Raw genomic sequence first — 17,368 nt, 5'->3', positions numbered from 1 at the left:
TTAATGGAGGTCTTCCTCCTACTCTTACATGTTCTCATTTTATCATAAATGTTGTGTGCGATTATCCTGAGTGTGTTCTTGTGTTTGTTGATGTTAATTTTTATTATCTTTGTTTATGTGTTTGTTAATGGAGAGGTCTTCCTCCCACTCTTACATGTTCTCATTTTATCATAAATGTTTTGTGTGATTATCTTAAGTGTGTTCTTGTGTTTGTTGATGTTAATTTTTATTAATCTTTGTTTATGAATAGATTCTATCATTTTCTGATTGTTGAGAAATTAAAGCTTGTAAGTGTGAAAAGAAGTATTTGAACAAGAAAAGTAGATTTTGAATTTAGAAGATACATTAGAATTCAAAATAAAGAAACAATCATAAATGACTGAAAAAAAATATTAGATAACAATAAATGCATGACACAAATAAAAAATAAATTAATACTAAAAATGAAAATAAAAAATTAAATCAAACACTATATAATAAATACAAATAAACATAAATATATAAAATAATTAAATATATATTACACACTAGAATGATCAAAGGTTTTTTAAAATGTTATGTCCATGAAATGAACAAATAAATTCTCCACAATTATCTTTTTGTGAGTTGAACTACTGTGTGGGTGGATTGGTTAGCTACAACAAAACTAAACTTAGTCATATAATAATAGGTTTCTTGCATATTGAGGTGCAACTAACCTACCATATCGATTGATAAAAACAAATTTTCTAACAATGATGAGCTCGAGTTTGAGTTTAATTATCTTTGACGAATTTATACCTTGCTTCAAGGCTAAAAATTATATTCTGATCAAAGTGTAGATTATTTTCTGCAACTCGGATCAAGGTTCACTTTGTGAGCTGAATAGACTATACACTATAATATTAAATGCATTATGTCCTTTTGTATTAAAATCCTTTATGCTCTCTTTTGTTAACATAAAGAAGTAATACAAAATGGTTATGAGGATTCTATGAAGAGTATGAGTTAAACTACTAAACTATATAAAATTCCACATAGGAATCTCGGTATTGTGCCGATGAGAGTGATAGTGCTTTTTCAATTTGTATGAGTCAATTGTTAGAGAAGAGATCTGACCAGGAAGGGAAGAAGTACGTGACAATGAATGCAGCAGTTGCAAAGAAAGGAGTTGGGTTGCTGTTCAATGCCACCAAGAATGGATTGTCCAGCATTTCCAATGGACTTAACAAGACAAAGAAGGCCTATGCTTCCAAGCACGAGACTGATGTGCTCAATGAGATCAAGCAGAGGGGTGTCAGCCCAGGAGATCTTATATTTCAAGGTGGGTATTCTCTCTTTTTGGTTTAGATAAGGAAAATATCATAGAATTATGACGGATTTGGTGGTGGGTGAATCCTGCCCCTCGCCGCTTTCCCCCCAAAGAAATAGTCCTACCAACAAAAACTCTACATGTTTATGCTCAATGTTAGAATTTCGTATTGAATACGATGCTGTTCTTTTAAGTGCAATTTTGATTATGGGGTGGTAGAGCCCTAAGCCTTACCTGCTCAAACTCAAGTAATGGAAGTCCTGGTTTTAATTGAACTGTGAATTTGAGAGAATCAATTGTTTCTTGGCTTCAATGGAGCACAAGATGGGCTCCATTCCACATGGATCATGGGATCGAGCCATAAAACTCAGCGTAGCTCATCAGGTGCATGCAACCGACAAGCACGCACTGACCCAGCAAGGCTTGAACCTGGGTGGCTGCTGTAACTTTGCCACCTTAATATCAACACACTATGCAATCAACGACCTGTCTGTTTGGATTGTTGATTTAGGTAGATATTTTTAGAAGTGTGATTGATGTTAATGGTGTGGGTATTTTGGGAGTTTCATCAATATAGACTATTTTGGACGTTTTTTATTTCTGATTTATTTTAAAAGGTCATTCTTAGGTCACAACCTAGCCAGCACATCTCTTGGGCATATGAGACACCTTTGTGAGAGCAAGTGGACTTTTTCATATTTATGGTCCAACCTCATGACCAAGATTAAGATAAATTGAGCCTTCTCAGGCCATCTACAGCAGGAGTGCTCATGGTCGATTAATGCTCATCATGGGTGTTTTCGTTTATTTGATGAATGTGAATTTTGAGGATTGTTGAGTACGATGGATGCTTTTGCTGTTCTGTCAGTATGGAATTTCCTTTGTGTTGTAATTGTAAATTTTGTCAGGTATTTTGAGATTCAATTAATGTGCACATTATGATTGATTAGTGTTTTTTATCAATGGGGACTCTGTGGATGTTTCTGGGTTTTGAAGGATCCTCATTATTGTGTGGGCATCGAACAATATGTGCTGGAATTGAAGATCCACAATGTGCATCTGTCCTTGACCGGAAGCTGTCAGGACAAGTGTAACGCTAGAACAGCTTCAGGCACAGGCAAATTCTTCGTGCAATGCATTAATTCCATGCCTGTCTTTTAATGCCAGGTCATCTCCATTAAAGAGACTTCCTTCTATGTTTGCTCTTATGGATGAAAATTATTAGTCATTTTTCCTACTTTTCAATTTCTTTTTGCTACTGATTTTGGAGACCAAATAGAGCGAAATCGAACTGTGCAACAAGAATGATCAACATATGCCAAAAAGCCCTTGTGTCCTTCAGTTTCTTCAAAGATATTGCATGCCAGTAAGGAGCAAAGATCAAAAGTTGCAAGAGTGTGAGAAGAAGCAGATGGAAGGTAAGGAATCTAAAGCTCCAAAATGTGTTTTTTCGATTTAGGATGGTGCAGATCATCACATTGCCATTACAAAGCATGCAGTCTCTGGTTTGCAAGATAGAATGGTTTATCCTTCTATTCCTCAATAATCAGAAAAGGTTAGTCCACTTAACTTCACTAATGAGTAAAATTTAAAATCTTTAGGGAAAATGCATTAAGCATGGGAAAAGAATTAAGAATATAACCTGCAGTAAAAGATACATAGATCCTTTAACTCAAATGCACAATTGGCTATGCACAAAGAAGTGGGATCCTGGTAGCCAGGGCTTTTCTGCAACTCATCTTTGCAGAGGATGCAACATGCTGCTGTCATACTGGTTGTCAGCGATGACAATAGGATATGTATCCATTGTCTAGGATCTGTAGCGAGTATATAATGGGAAACAGAAGATTGTGGTAGCGAATGAACTCATTGAGTTTTACTAGGCCAATTTTTCTTGTCCTTTGTGGAGATCTAATTCAATTGAAGAGAATGCATATGTGTCTACTAATACAATTGTACTCAAATGGTAGTTGAAAGGCAGATGTAATGCAAGAAGAGGTTTTGAAGTTTGTGATGAAATTGATATCATTTTTCATAACAGATTTGACATACCGTGCACCTGGATAAATGGGCCACTCAATATTTCCATGGATGAACGTAAAGTTAATCAAATTAGGGAGCTTAAGTCTGAGTTCGAAGAATAAGATTGTGTGGGCAGCAAGAAGCATGTTGGTGGGGGACCTGCATATGGTAAGCGACAGTCTTCGAATCAGGATAGCAGAATCATTATCAAATAGCATTTTCCAACATGCTAGCAAGTTGTGTAATAGCCAAAACCTTAATGTTTAGGAATCGGTGCAGTTCTCCATGGAGGAAAATCAAATTTTGATTATCCAGAACCTTCTTGGGATGGATAAATTAAGTAAAGCATCTGAGATATCAGTAGCATTAGAATCACATTGGCTTAGGTATGCAGACCTTTTTCACAAAGGAAAAGGTATTTCAGTTAGTCATGCAGCATGTACGAGTAGTCTTCCTCTTGTTTATGAAAGTACTTCCAAGACTTTCTTATGGGGAGATGCTAAAGTTCGCAGCCAAGAGTAGGTATCTAAAGCCACTTGAATGGAAATGCAATTGTTGGTAACAAAAGAGAAAGAGGTGAAAGTTCTAATTAAGCTGGATAGCACGAAAATACTCATTGAAGAGCTCACTCTAAGCTTGAAGAAGGCACGCAAGTCATGTAAAGTAAATGATGTTGGGATTAAACATAGAGTCACTCTTACAGATCTGGAGGAAGTAAATAATACTTTGGAACAAATGAAATCAGAATATTTGCAACTAATTAAAGATCGGGATATGGTCATCAAAATTCAAGAGATGCCCCTAAATGTATTGAAGGAAAAGGAGGAAAGGGTTGATGAACTCATCTCTGCGTTTGAAGCAACCAAGGGCACCTTAGAAAAGACCCAAAGAGTACTCTCGGAGGCAAAAGAATAACCTGAGACAGTGGTCCAGGAAACAAGAAAATGAAGCTGGGGCTAAGGAAATTGAACACGTGGTCAAAAAGCTTGATATACTCCGAGAAGAATTTGATTGAGAACAACTTCTACTACTATCAGAAGTTGCAAGTATAAAGTTGGGCTTATTTCAAAACGCAGAGTTTCTCTGCACTCTATCTATTAGAACCAATTTCTAGTTGTATGTTTGTATAAAACATATTTATGATTTTATCCCACAAACAAAGGTTTCTGGTAGCAACATTGGAAATAACAACTGGCATAGAATTACATTTTGCTGAAAAGAAGAAATTGTTAATCCATTCCTTGGTCAATCCATATTAAAAAGAACAGTGATGCATGTAGAGTGGTTTTCATGGGAAATTCCTTTACTTGTGGTTTTCATGGGAAATTGTTTTGACCATGAAATTGAAAGATTGTTACAACTAACTTCTCTTGAATTTGGACCTTGGCTATGACAAGGTTTTCCCTTTTGCCTTCAGCTCTGCTCTTTTGCACACAAAGTCATCTTTATATCGGCTGATGCATCGTAAGTTATATGAAGCCTTTTTTTGGTTACTTGTTTTATTCATGCATAGTGATCCTACCTTCAACCTTTTCTTCAGTGTGGAGCACCAGCGTCCTCTGAATCACCCCACAAAATTATTTTGATGGATCAAAGATTGTATTTAAGGATAAAGTAAATTGAACATCAGAAATATATTTTTTCACTGAAGGCCATTAACATATTTTAGTGCAAATGAAGTTTGTCTCCCAAATAAATTACGAGTAGGAACATTTCTGTTTGTTATCAATTGCTGTTCTAAATTGGTTTTTTCATTCTTGTGTAATAAATTAAAAAGGAGATATCCTTTTTGTTGTTTTCAAGCTCACTTGGAAAATTGGACCTGTATTTACCAATTACCATAATGTGGATTTTATTTTAGAGAGATGAACAATAACTACAGTCTCTCACCAGTTTTGGATAAGGAAAGATTAAATTTATGACATCTGATAACTGATTGGATCTTCTTCAGGTCCGTGTTTAGTTCGGGTTCTTCCCTCACATGGCTATTTGTGCTCTCATTTATCCTGATGATGGATCACGGAGTGTGATCCAAAACATTGTTAAAAAAACTCGCACACAATCACTTCAGGAAGCTTGCTTTCAGATAATCTATGGATTGTGGAAATCTCATCTCATCAATGGCTATTTGTAGTTTTACTTAGATCTTATGGTTTAGAGTTTGACCATGCTTGGTTAACCCGCTCTCTTCTTTGTTTTCAGTTCTTACTGTTTAGTTTCTTACATATGCTGGGTAATTTTACCTGACCTTCTTTCTATCATAATTTGATTTAGACTTGAGTCCCATTGACCCGTTTGGTGATTTATTGATATTTACATAATTTCTTTCTTTCTGATAGCTATATTCACTGAGTCCCATTGACCCGTTTGGTATTTTGTTGATATTTACGTAATTTCTTTCTTTCTGATAGCTATTATATATGAGATAAAATATCTTTGTGGATTGTGCTTGCAGCCTTCCAACGGGTATACTTTTTATACATGGCTGGTTACAAACATGAGTTAGTTGCTGCGGCCCAAATGGCTGGCAAACGCCTAGTAAGTTGATTGTGCATCTATCTATTTTGAGTTTCTAGTTTGACACATCGGATCAAAAACAAAAACTGATAATCTTGTTTTGCCCCTTTGTTTGTTTTGGTATCTTTGGATTGTCACAGGCAGATCCTCTGAAGAGTAGTGTGCCTTTAGAAGCAGTTATGATATTAGGAAACTCTCTATGCAATGAATGTTCACAATATGGAGACTTTGAAAAGGGAAATATCTATCAGAATATGCAAGACTTTGTGACAAAATCAAGAATGTCAAAAGATCATTATGACAGAGAATCAATAGTGCATGATATTTATTATGCAGTATTGATTGCAGTGGAGGTAATAAACTTGACCATGACCTAGATTTGCTGACAATTGGAAATGAGAAACATTATCCCATATTTTATACCTGAACAATATATATCATTCTTGGGTTTAAGTCTTGACTTTTCTGAAATAATTGCCTTTTGAAAAGAAACGAAGAATGCAATGTTCAATAGCTGTATCAAATACTTACTGTGACTCGGTAATGTATCTATTTTGTCTTCAGAAATATGGAACAGAGGAACAAACGTTAGAGAAAACATTCAAGGGTGCTGCATCGCGTATAATTGGAAGTGCAATGCATGTAACAGATGCCAAAATTGACCCAAGGTAATCTTTTCATTTCCATTCTCTGTTTCAACACAGTGAAGGTCTCTTGTATTCTATTTTTTTATGGGAATTTACAATAACACAAATCCTCCTTGAAAACTATCTTAATTCTTTTGGCTCGGATGAGGATTTTGATGCCAACATTTTCCGGGTCATCAATTTTTCCGTTTTCAGAATCATACAAATGAAACAAGGAAGTAGGTAGGTGTTGCAAAGATTTGTTACTTGCCCAAATTTTTATTTGATAAAATTAATGTTCCACCAAGTTTCTGTGACAATTTGAATTAACAAACAGGGGAAATTTAAATATATAAAAAATTTCAAATATTTATATGATAAGGTATTCACCATATTTATTATATTACTTATATATGAAACTCTAGAGTTGAATTGGAATTCACATGAGTCAACATACAAATTAACAAAATTTCAGTGCCTAATGATTTGAGTTTTCATTACCATTGTGCATATACAGCAAAATGAGAAGGCTAAATTTCTACAACTGGTATGCCTCTGCCTCATCTTCACCTAAATCCAAATTATATTTTGAATTTGAGTCATTGCAAATGCAAGGGACTGCACACTCATTGGAACCATAACTAATCCCTTGTGCCTCCGCATCAATCTATGTGGCATCTTTCAGATCAACATCCTATCGTAAAGTTGGAGTCTATTTATCCTAAAGTTGCAGGGCATTAGGCATAGACATCAACTTTTTCGCTTGTCAAGAGGAAAGCCTACTTCTCCCGATTGATTGAATGAAGCTATGGTTGGAAACTTGGACCATAATTGCAAAATTCAGCAATTACTTGCTAGACTGACAAGACAATCAACACTGTGAGTAACTTGCAATATTACCTGGTGCTGAGTAATGTGAAAAATAAACTTGCAGTTATTCTTAAAAAGTTGTCAGATTCGTAATAAAACATGGTAAAACTTGACTCTGGGTTTAACTTGCTAGAGGCAGAAAAATGATTTTTGGGACAATTTTAACATGTTACCCATGACTCAGAAAATTATGATTGTAAGTTCCTTGTTTGATGCCAACGAAAATGCTCCTTTAGAAACCCAATCCTTTGTTTTAGCTTGTTTGATGCCACTGTAAATGCCCCTTTAGAAACCCACAATTTCTCTCAATTGCTAAGAAAAACATTTGAATCCTAATGCCCACAATTGTATATGCAAAAACACGATTGTATTGCCTTGGTTTTCAACACAAATGTGACCAAGAAGCCATCCCCCATGATTGAAAATGCTTGCCAATTTCAAATTGTGAACCAGTTTCCTTGGATGTATTCATAACATTACACATCAACGGTGTTTGGATCTTGCAATGTTTAGATGCAAATATGCCACGACTGTTCACACATGTATATGCAATCATTAAACAACTATTCACAAACTGATATGCAATCTTAACATGGTTGTTCATGGATATGCAATTTTTATTGATATTGAAACTTAAAATTCATATGCACTGAAATATTTTTTGATCTATGATGTGTTTTGAACACTAATTTTGATTTATATATAAAGGGAATTAGGAATATGTTTAATAAATTCATTAATATGCATGTTTTGAAGGATATTTTAAAAAACTTGTAGTTTCTTATGTTCGGTAAATTTGCCAAGTTTAAATTTTTCAACTATGATGTGAACCAATTCCTATGCAATAAAGGAATTGACAATTTGTGAAAGGAAGCGAATGACAAGCATCCTCAACTTTGATGCATTCTTGTCATGTCATGTCGACCATCCAATAGGGCTGGATTGAGTTAATGTAATTCTATCTTTGCTTTTGGTTTGCTTAAAGTTGGACAACAAAGATTGACAAAAATAAGCCACTATGTTGAAAGTAAAGCTTCTCTGTTCTATACATCTTTTGAAGGGTCTTCATTAACCTTTCTTTCACCTTTTCATCATTAAAAAGAGACACTCTACTAGCCCTTGGTGCATGCAATTTGGAATTTAGAGTATAAATTGCCATATGAAGTGAGGTGTTCATAGCGTTCCACCTTTATGTCACAATAGACTTATACATCTGATCAAATCTCAAATTAGGATCCTTTCTTTGAATTACTTGTTTTATTTGTCTAGGCATATTGTCAAGCATCTTGTAAACTTCTCCAAGATTAGGAGAGTTTATATTAGCATATCTAAGGGCCCACACAACAGGTGAGATGAAGGAGCAAACATGTTTACAAACAAAAATTTCAAAAAAGAGTAAGACTCAAATGATAGAGTGAATGGTAAAGTGTAAACAAAATATTAAAATAATATACAAGTTATAAGCATTAATAATTTGATAATTTAATTATAAAATAATATTTCTCTGTTCTCGTAGTGGACCGCCAATTATCATCAAGGATCTTTTGCTTCACACTTTTTCCTTAAGCTATGTTAACATTTGGCCATGTATTCTACTTTGGATTAGCCATCACTAGTAATAGAGGCTCTTTTATCTCAAGTATCCTTTGTAACAAAATAAAATAGCTAAAATATCTAGTCTCCATGGATTTGAAGAATTCCTTAGTTGAAAAAGTCTGCAAATGAACATATGTATATCTCTCACTTCTATCACCACTTTTGTCATATCCCCGCCAATCTATGAGATTGCAACCTCTATATATGAGATCACAGCCTTGCTAAAAATCAGATCACAGCACTTAAACTTAAACCTGAGTGGATGAAATAAGAGGGCAGCGATTCATTTAAGGAGGTCAATTAAGTTTAAAACTAGGAATATCATTTAACAGTAATTCTTTAAGAAGTCAATCAAAGAATGTATCAAAGAATATCTAGGACAGTGGTTCCCTAGAATAAAAGGATATTTAAGTAAAAGTAAATTAAGATTCCAGGCCAGCAATTAAGATAAATGGTTGTGACTCATTCCAAAGGCAGAAATGATGAAGAGGTTCGTCTTCCTCAAATGTAAAGATATAAGAAGGAAGAACAAATCATTTGGAGGGGATCATCTAACAGTCAATTCAGAAATGAATCCAGCATAACAATGAAGGAAGGATTAGTCAATCGAGAATGATCAATTCAGAAATTGATCCAAATATCAATTCATTCAACCATATACAAAATCAGAAATTCATTCAAGAATCAATTCATTCAATCATCACTCACCAATACATCAAATGATCAATCATTAAATCATCAAAGGAAACCGATCAATCATGCTAACCTCAAACATTCAATAGAAATCAATCAATCATACAAACCTCAATCATTCATGCATCAATTCATTCAAAAAACATTTAATCATCCACCATCAATCCTTCAAGAAACAACAATAAAGAGAAATCAAGCAATTAGCAATAATCTAGCAAATTCCTTGAGAAATCAGTTTTGAATTTGTGGGAGTGTCTTGCAAATAGGAAGAGGACAAAATCTCTTCCAAGTTCATGAGAGATGAATAGACAGCCCCCCTTTCATGCTCTTATCAAGTTGAACAGAATTTGGAAGGACAGCCTTCCATGCCCTCGGGCTTAATCAAGGAGGATGGCAAGCCTCCAAGCTGTACTGGGAGATAGAAGGGTTGCCCAACTCTCATGCTTTTGGCAAGTCAAGGACAACTAGCCTTGATAATTGCCATTTCCGTGCATTTCCAAGGAATTCACAATTTGATTGGCTGTGAGGAATATGCCATATGTGTTGATCTGAATATTATTGATGCTATGATGTATTGATTTGAATATCATTTTGATTTCTTGATCTTTAATATTTATAATATCAGTTTTTAGTGATTAATATTATTGCAGGCATAGAAATTGGGAATATCCCCAATAGGGACATTACAACTTTCTTCATCCAATCTATTTTCTTCGTGTCTTTTGGGCATTGTTCAATGCATGAACACAAAACATGGTTCAAAAATTTTGCTTGTAAGCACCCTGCAACATTGTGGTAGTTGATTTACACACATTGAATCAATGACCACCCAAACAATATTTGAGGCCCCAACCTTCTCTATGACCTCCTTCAAAATTTGAAATTGGAAGCTTGCACCTCATAATTCTCTAAACAATCAACAGTAGTAAGAAAACAACCAACTGCACATATGATTATGATATTGATGAGTGACTGATGTTTAATATCGGTTCACCTATCCGTGATAATAGAGTAGCTCATCCTTAGCCAAGTGTGCTTCATGTCCTCCATCACCAAATTTACCTTATAATATTCTTTATCAAGAAGGCTTGTGCATAGTTTATGCTATTTAAGGGGGTTGGTAAATGATTTTGACCAACATAAATTACATCTTTAAACATTTGTTTGAAATAGGGAGAATGTGTCACATGAAATGGGATAGCATGGGCAAAGAAAAATTTGGCAATCGAAGACTATCATTTCCCTTTGATTTCATGTCGAACATCTCTGCAATTGTCCTAGACTTTTCATTAGTCTTTGTCTTTCCTCTTGTAGAAACATCACCAACCTTGGATGATATAACAGATTCTATAGGCTCTACTAGCACACCCTTAGATCTTGTTTTTCTCTCCATAGACAATCTATTTACCTCTGCCTTCTCAACTATAGTTATCTTTTGATAGACCTTAACTCTTTGTCCTATAATGTCCAAAAACTGACTAGCTACCTTGTTGTAGTTCCCTCAGAAATTTTTGTTGCACAAATGACACAACTGAACTCTAGTCCCTCTTGAAAGTTTATTTTATCTTTGTTACAAATTGCATAAGAGCTTTAGAGGGTTTCAATGGGCCCTTTGCTTAAACTCTTATGGCATCCAAAATGTGTTATGTAACTACCCCACTTCGCTCATGGCACACCCACACCCTAATGAACCCCTGACCCCCCTACCACCTTGCACCTCTTATTTGTTACATGCCGACACTTTCATGTCCACTGCTGCTCATGATATTGTTTTGAGAAAAAAGAATAGTCCAAAATGCAAACTGAAAGTGAAAAAAAAAATCACTCTTGAAAGCTGAAATTGAAAGATTGATATAAAAGAAAACTCAGAAAATAACAAAACATATACTTGCCTCTGCTACTGCTCTTCTTCTCATCACTAATGCTGCTGCCCTTATTTGTAAGGTTCAAGTTCATTAATCCAGTGTTCAATTTTTTTTTTACATTCAGGTACCTGCTGAGGGTGCTCATTTTTGTTTTGGTTACAAATTGTAGTCAATGGGAATAAAATTGAGCTATTTTAGGGCTATGAAAATGGTTTGTGGGTGCCTTAGTAGTCTTAATATTTTTTAATTATTTGATCTGAGGAACACAAGTTTTTTTTATGTTTTCTAAAATTTTCTGGATGGGGCCATCCCTGCTATTACCTGCTGTTTCCAAAATGTCCTGGGAAGAGGGATGCTGGGAAAAGTTCTGGTGATGTGTACCTGGGGAACATAGGATAAAAGAGTAAAAAAGAGTCTTATCCATGACTAAAAGCTTATGAGCTGTGAATTGTTATTTTTTAAGATTTTTACTCTGAAGGCATGTACCATTCGCATATAGGAGGTCATACATCCATGATCACAAAATAAAAGAGCAGCAAATATTATTTAAGATATTATAAATATTATTAATTCATTTTAGATTTTAAGAGCTAGATGGAATTTAGATGATAGGATAATAAAATATTACAATAAGATTTTGCATTCCTTGCTGATGAAGGCAACCCTTTTAGTATGAAGTATGAACACCCCAAAAAAACTTGTGGCTAAAATGGTCACATGCTTTGTCCTCATTTTCATTTGTTTAATGATTTATTCATTGTTTGAGAAACATGTAGTATGTTCCATGTTAGTGTTGGTTTGCATGTCTTTTTGCTTATTGGTCATCCGTCTTTCCCACTATTGGCCATGAAAAACAGACCAGAATACCAGCAAGTCTATGGGTTAAGACTTAACAAATATCTCAATCTTTGGTCGGACTCTTGATGCATTGCTTAATTGCACTTGTAACTGTATCTGGTGAGTTTGCGAGCATATAACTTGACACAGTCCCTTTGATTATTGTCAGCAAGTCTCATCATCATATCATCAAGTTCTTTGAACTGACACCTTCATGGCAGCTAAATTTTCTTCTCTGAATACCTGAAATAGGACCTGCTCTCTACATATTGATGCTTTAGATGGCTCGTTTATTAATCCTTAATGTTCATAAACCTGTTAATTATCCATACAATGACTTATCAATCCCTCATACCACATGGAATCTCTGTTCTTGCTGCTGAAATCTATAAAGATGCATACATAAACAACAGATAAAACAAAGAGACAGCCACCAAAATGGCAAAACATGTAGTTTTACACTCTTCATTAGCATGAATTCAATAGATGGTATTAGGACGAGGGTGAGTGTTGATTGGATAAGACCAAGCACAACCAAGAAGAAAAAACACAAAGCAAAAAGCTAATTATAAAGATATCAAAATATTTACAAAAAGTCTTTTTCATCACTTCTTGGTGAATCCACTAAGTTGAAGCTTTTACTCTACTTAAAAATGGAATAAGAGGATTTGAATTGATGAATTCAAGGGTGATATATTGGTGTCAAGATGCCTATCCCTTGAAAGATGCTGCTCCTCGTGATATATTGGGTTTAGGTAGATTAGCATGCAGATGAAATATAATGCAGATTACCATTCAGATGAAAAAGATATGAAAATGGTGGGAAAACATGAAATATAGATCTATACGATTGGCCAATCAAACAATATTGTTTGAACTTGAACCTATCTGCCACTTCTACCCTATTATTGATTCGCTACCATTCTAGCTCTTTTTCACTACTGTCCCTTCTTGACCCTATTTTTTCTGATGAACTCAAGCAAAGGAACAGGTGCCCCTTCTCTGCATTTTGATGTTGACAACTTGAAGGGCAAAGAGGACAGTTTTCTCTTCTTGCCCTGTTATTTTCTTTGGACCAGCCATGACAACCTGGGACCTCCCATGTGCATGTTGGGGTGCTCAACCATCGAGCTATCACTTATCTTCATAGTTACCAGGAGACACGTCTCCTACCCCTGGAGACCCGTACTGGTACTGGAGACGTATTGGAGATGCTTCTCCGGTACCAGATACTTCTCCGGAAACTTCTTGACACATAAGATGCTTTTGGATGTTGTCTCCTGTCGTCTCGTCTCCCGACTAAAAATTGACGTCTCCTCCTAGAAAACTTAGGGCAAAATGCAGTAAAAAGACAAAAAAAAATAAAGCAAACAAATAAGATAAGCTTGCAACAAAGCAAAGTCATAGGGAAATGACTAATAAGGAAAATGTTTCACAGGAAGACAAAAATCCATGCAAAGTTATACTGATCGGATTTATTGATAGTGTAGACTTTTTGAGAGGACTGATTTCTTATCATTGTAAATTTGTAATGGTCTAAAGAGACATTGCCTTTATTATTTAGCCAACAATATTGAGTGTGCTCAATATCTATATTACCTTACTTTCACTAAACAATTTAGACTGGCTATCGTATCAGCAATATAAGCAATTTTAATTTCAATTTTTGTTCAATTTTAAAGTTAATGTTAAACTTTAAAACTGTTCTTGTTTTCAAAGTTCTCTGTCATGATATGTTTTGGAAATTATTAAATATCATTTATTAAAAAAATTGGTGTCTCCAAGCTAAGTCACCAGGTTCGAATTCGAATTCGAAGTTCGACAACTTTGAAATTCGAATGAAGTTTGATGTGGAAAAAATTCGAAATGTATAAAATTCGAATTAAATTCGCCATATGTAATAAATTTATATATAAACATTATAAATAAATATTATAAATAAATAAATGTGTATTATGTGTATTTTGTAAAATCATATTGTATAAAATAATAATAATATTAATATATTATTAAACCTAAAAAAAATAAAAAAAATAAAAAAATATATAATATAAAATTAAAAACTATTAATATAAAATTATAAATTATATAATAATAATATTCAATAGCAATACAAACATTATAAATAAATATTATAAATATATAAATGTGTATCATCAATTATGTGTATTTTATAATATTATATAATATAATAATAAACCTAAAAAATATTAATTATACTATTGTTTAATAGTATTTAATTATTAAACCTAAATTATTTTTTTTTAAAAAGAGGATAAGCGGAAGCCTACCCGTGCAGGTCGGGCGACTCTTGTGGGCCGTGAGTGCAACTTCCATGGCGGTCGGCAACGTCGGGTAGCAATGGCGACTCCCGTGGGCCGCGACTGCCAACTCCTGCGACTAGCAATTCCCGCAACTGCAACTCCCGTGACTGCAATAGCAATGGAAACCCGTTCGACGAAACCCTAAAACGCAAGATAAAAAAACGGTTTTCGGTTACCCTAAATTTTTATTCGAATTTAATCGAATTTTTTAAGGTTTTTGTAGAATATTTCAAGTTCGGCGAATTTCGAACTTCAAGGTTGAAATTCGGCCGAACCTGGTGACTTAGTCTCCAAGTACCCCCGTTTCCTATTTTTGAAAAATAGTCGTACCAATACCGGTACCAGTCTTGGACTCTCCAAGTACCCGTCTCCTGGTAACCTTGTTTATCTTTATGAATGAGGCTTTTTGTTATGCTTATTGTTACGGTTCAGGTGTGGCTCATTTATCCAACACATTCCGTTGAGCACTTAGGGCTCCTAGTCGTACCGTATTATTTTCCATGGACCAGCTAGGACTTGAAAAAAGGTAAATATATTTTCATCTGTTTTCTAGTCATTATAGTGGAACTCATTTCATTTTGGCATCGCTTTAGTATTGCATTGATAGTTTTACATTACTTGTATATAGTTTAAGCATTGTTCTTTGATTTTTGCACTTGATAATATCACTATTTGCATAGAATCAACTTTTTTCTACAGCAGTCTCGCATCCTAATATTTTTTTGTATCTTCACATGAGATCACACTAGTCATATAACTTTATGGTTCAAAGCCTTTTTCTTAGAATCGATCTCTTTTATTTTAGCTTTATCATCTCTAGCATATCTTCTTGAGTTACCATCTTTGCACTTATAGATATTTGAGCTGGACTTGGAGGTATCTGTAAATAATTTGCACCGTCCACCTTAATTGATTGCTTGGTTTCTTAAAACTATAAATATAAGAATTCTAGGTATGTTCTCAACCTCTTTGTGAATTCCAGAAAGATTAAGTGGTGATGGAACTTGTTTTCTGTTTGAATGAATCCTAGGCCCAGCTTAACACATAGCTTCTTTGTTCTATTATTTCCGTTGTTTGCTCAATAACTAGATAGGCTTGTTTGTTGATTATTTCCTATATTTGCAAGTTTGTTTGTGTAGTTCATGGTGTGTGTTAGTCCGACTTGTTTTCTTGTTGTTTCATATCAGCCTTTACTTCTCATGTGCCTAGTTTAGTTTTTGAAGGCATAACCAAGCACAAGCTATTCTTCTCATTCTATATCTAGCCTTCCCTTTCAACCTTCTTTTTGGTAAGATTTGCTTTGAGGTTCTTTTTGTTTTGTTTCTGGATTTTCTTTGTTTTTCTTTTATCATTTTTGTCCTCCTTCTAGCCTATGCATATCCCATGTGTAATGTAATTGACAGTTGGATTTAATTGTGATATCCTATCTTTTCATAAAAAACGATCATGCATGCAGGAGACCTTGTAAACGTAAATTGCTATCTTTCACTGGTGCTTACAATTTTATTCTCACAGAGACCATGACCAAGATAACAGTTGATGAATGCATGCAGAAAAATTTGTAGACATGGTATTTGTTTGTGTTTTCTTCCTACACGAGACTCATATTTAACTGTAATAATACTGTCTTTCATCAAAGCGAAGACTTGCCCAAATATTGCAATTGAATTTTAGTGCTAATTTAGTTGGAATTCACTTGTTGAGCAGGGTAAAAGCAGCAAAAGCAATCTACCTCTTTGCAGCAGAAATCAGTTCTTGTGGGAGAGAAGCTGAATTAAAGAAGCAAAAGCAATTGGAAGATGCAGAAGAATTGTTGAGAAAAGAGAAAGAAAAACAGCGCAAATTTGGTCGGAGTGCAAGTGTGATATAGTGGTTTGGGGTTGTGGACCTAGGTTCAAGCCCTATTTTGCTCAAAGCTCTAAGTACATAAGATAGAAGTTTGCCCCCGCGGTTCAGGGTTCTTTCTTATAAAATATCAGCCATGGAAAATGTATTATCAGCTTGTATTGATTTAATATTGTATATTACAGTCTTTACATTTGAGTAGGTCATTTACAGAGATTTGGCTACGGCTGTATTGTAGTATTTTTTTTTATTAAAAATAAGTGAAGAAATAAACAATTCTTTTTATTCTTTTGTTTAAAAGTTAACTTTGCTTAAAAATTTTCAAATTCCTTACATGAGCTAAAATGTCATTATTTAGGCCACTCAAATGATTTAAGTGCTTGTGGATCATAATAATTAATTTTTTTATAAATAGTTGTCAATTCATTGTGGTGTAATTGAGTTAATTTTATATTATTGTAATAGTGAAATTTGCATATCTGTGTGAGTTTTCATTTAGTTTTGGGTTCATTTTGATAGAATAACAATATATAATTACATGCTAATAAAGGGAACACTTTTTTTCACAAAGTTGGGTTCATTATCTGAATCTTTCCCCACCCTCATTTACACATGCTTCCACACATCTTGCGTCATCCTATCTATATATTCATTTTTTCTTATGAAATCACCATTTATTCTATGTATCCTTTCACCCATTCCCATAATTCCTTTATCACTTAGAAATTGACGCCTTCACGTTTTAGGTCAATCATATAGCATGTATGATTGATCGCATACATAGCATGCATGATTGATCTCATACAATGTATAATTGATCCAAATTTTAAATTTTAGATCTTGGTTCGCTTCCACTAGCTCCTTTATGAGCCAACTTGGTAC

General features: G+C 34.4%; 1 protein-coding gene and 1 long non-coding RNA gene across 3 annotated transcripts; both read left to right on the top strand.

Moving 5' to 3' along the window:
* The first annotated feature begins 861 nt into the window (after nt 1-861).
* Nucleotides 862-16,771, top strand: LOC131062723 (uncharacterized). 2 transcript variants are annotated; one of them, XM_059221794.1, is made up of 6 exons: nt 862-1,303; nt 2,288-2,709; nt 5,769-5,851; nt 5,971-6,183; nt 6,395-6,498; nt 16,349-16,771. In XM_059221794.1, exons 2-6 carry the CDS (start codon nt 2,607-2,609, stop codon nt 16,509-16,511), a joined length of 666 nt encoding a protein of 221 aa, XP_059077777.1. In that variant the 5' UTR covers nt 862-1,303; nt 2,288-2,606; the 3' UTR covers nt 16,512-16,771. The 2 variants fall into 2 exon arrangements, with proteins under 2 accessions (XP_059077777.1, XP_057852424.2); XM_057996441.2 differs by lacking the exon at nt 2,288-2,709 and having other exon boundaries at nt 911-1,303.
* LOC131062724 (uncharacterized) lies at nt 6,515-14,096 on the top strand. Its single transcript, XR_009110939.2, has 3 exons — nt 6,515-6,699; nt 6,974-7,003; nt 7,142-14,096. It is a non-coding gene; the product is annotated as an uncharacterized LOC131062724 (long non-coding RNA).
* Nucleotides 16,772-17,368: the final 597 nt, after the last annotated feature.

The sequence above is a fragment of the Cryptomeria japonica genome, chromosome 5 (genome assembly GCF_030272615.1).
Source record: "Cryptomeria japonica chromosome 5, Sugi_1.0, whole genome shotgun sequence".
NCBI lineage: Eukaryota > Viridiplantae > Streptophyta > Pinopsida > Cupressales > Cupressaceae > Cryptomeria > Cryptomeria japonica.
Note: the sequence above shows the minus strand (reverse complement) of the source record. Positions and strands in the feature narration are given on the sequence as shown.

Excerpts from the sequence above, each read along its gene's own strand:
- LOC131062723 (XM_057996441.2), top strand. The coding sequence starts at position 1,069 with ATGAGTCAATTGTTAGAGAAGAGATCTGACCAGGAAGGGAAGAAGTAC. Across the intron at positions 1,304-5,768 it reads AGGAGATCTTATATTTCAAG|CCTTCCAACGGGTATACTTT; the intron begins GTGGGTATTCTC and ends TTGTGCTTGCAG. Across the intron at positions 6,184-6,394 it reads CAGTATTGATTGCAGTGGAG|AAATATGGAACAGAGGAACA; the intron begins GTAATAAACTTG and ends TTTTGTCTTCAG.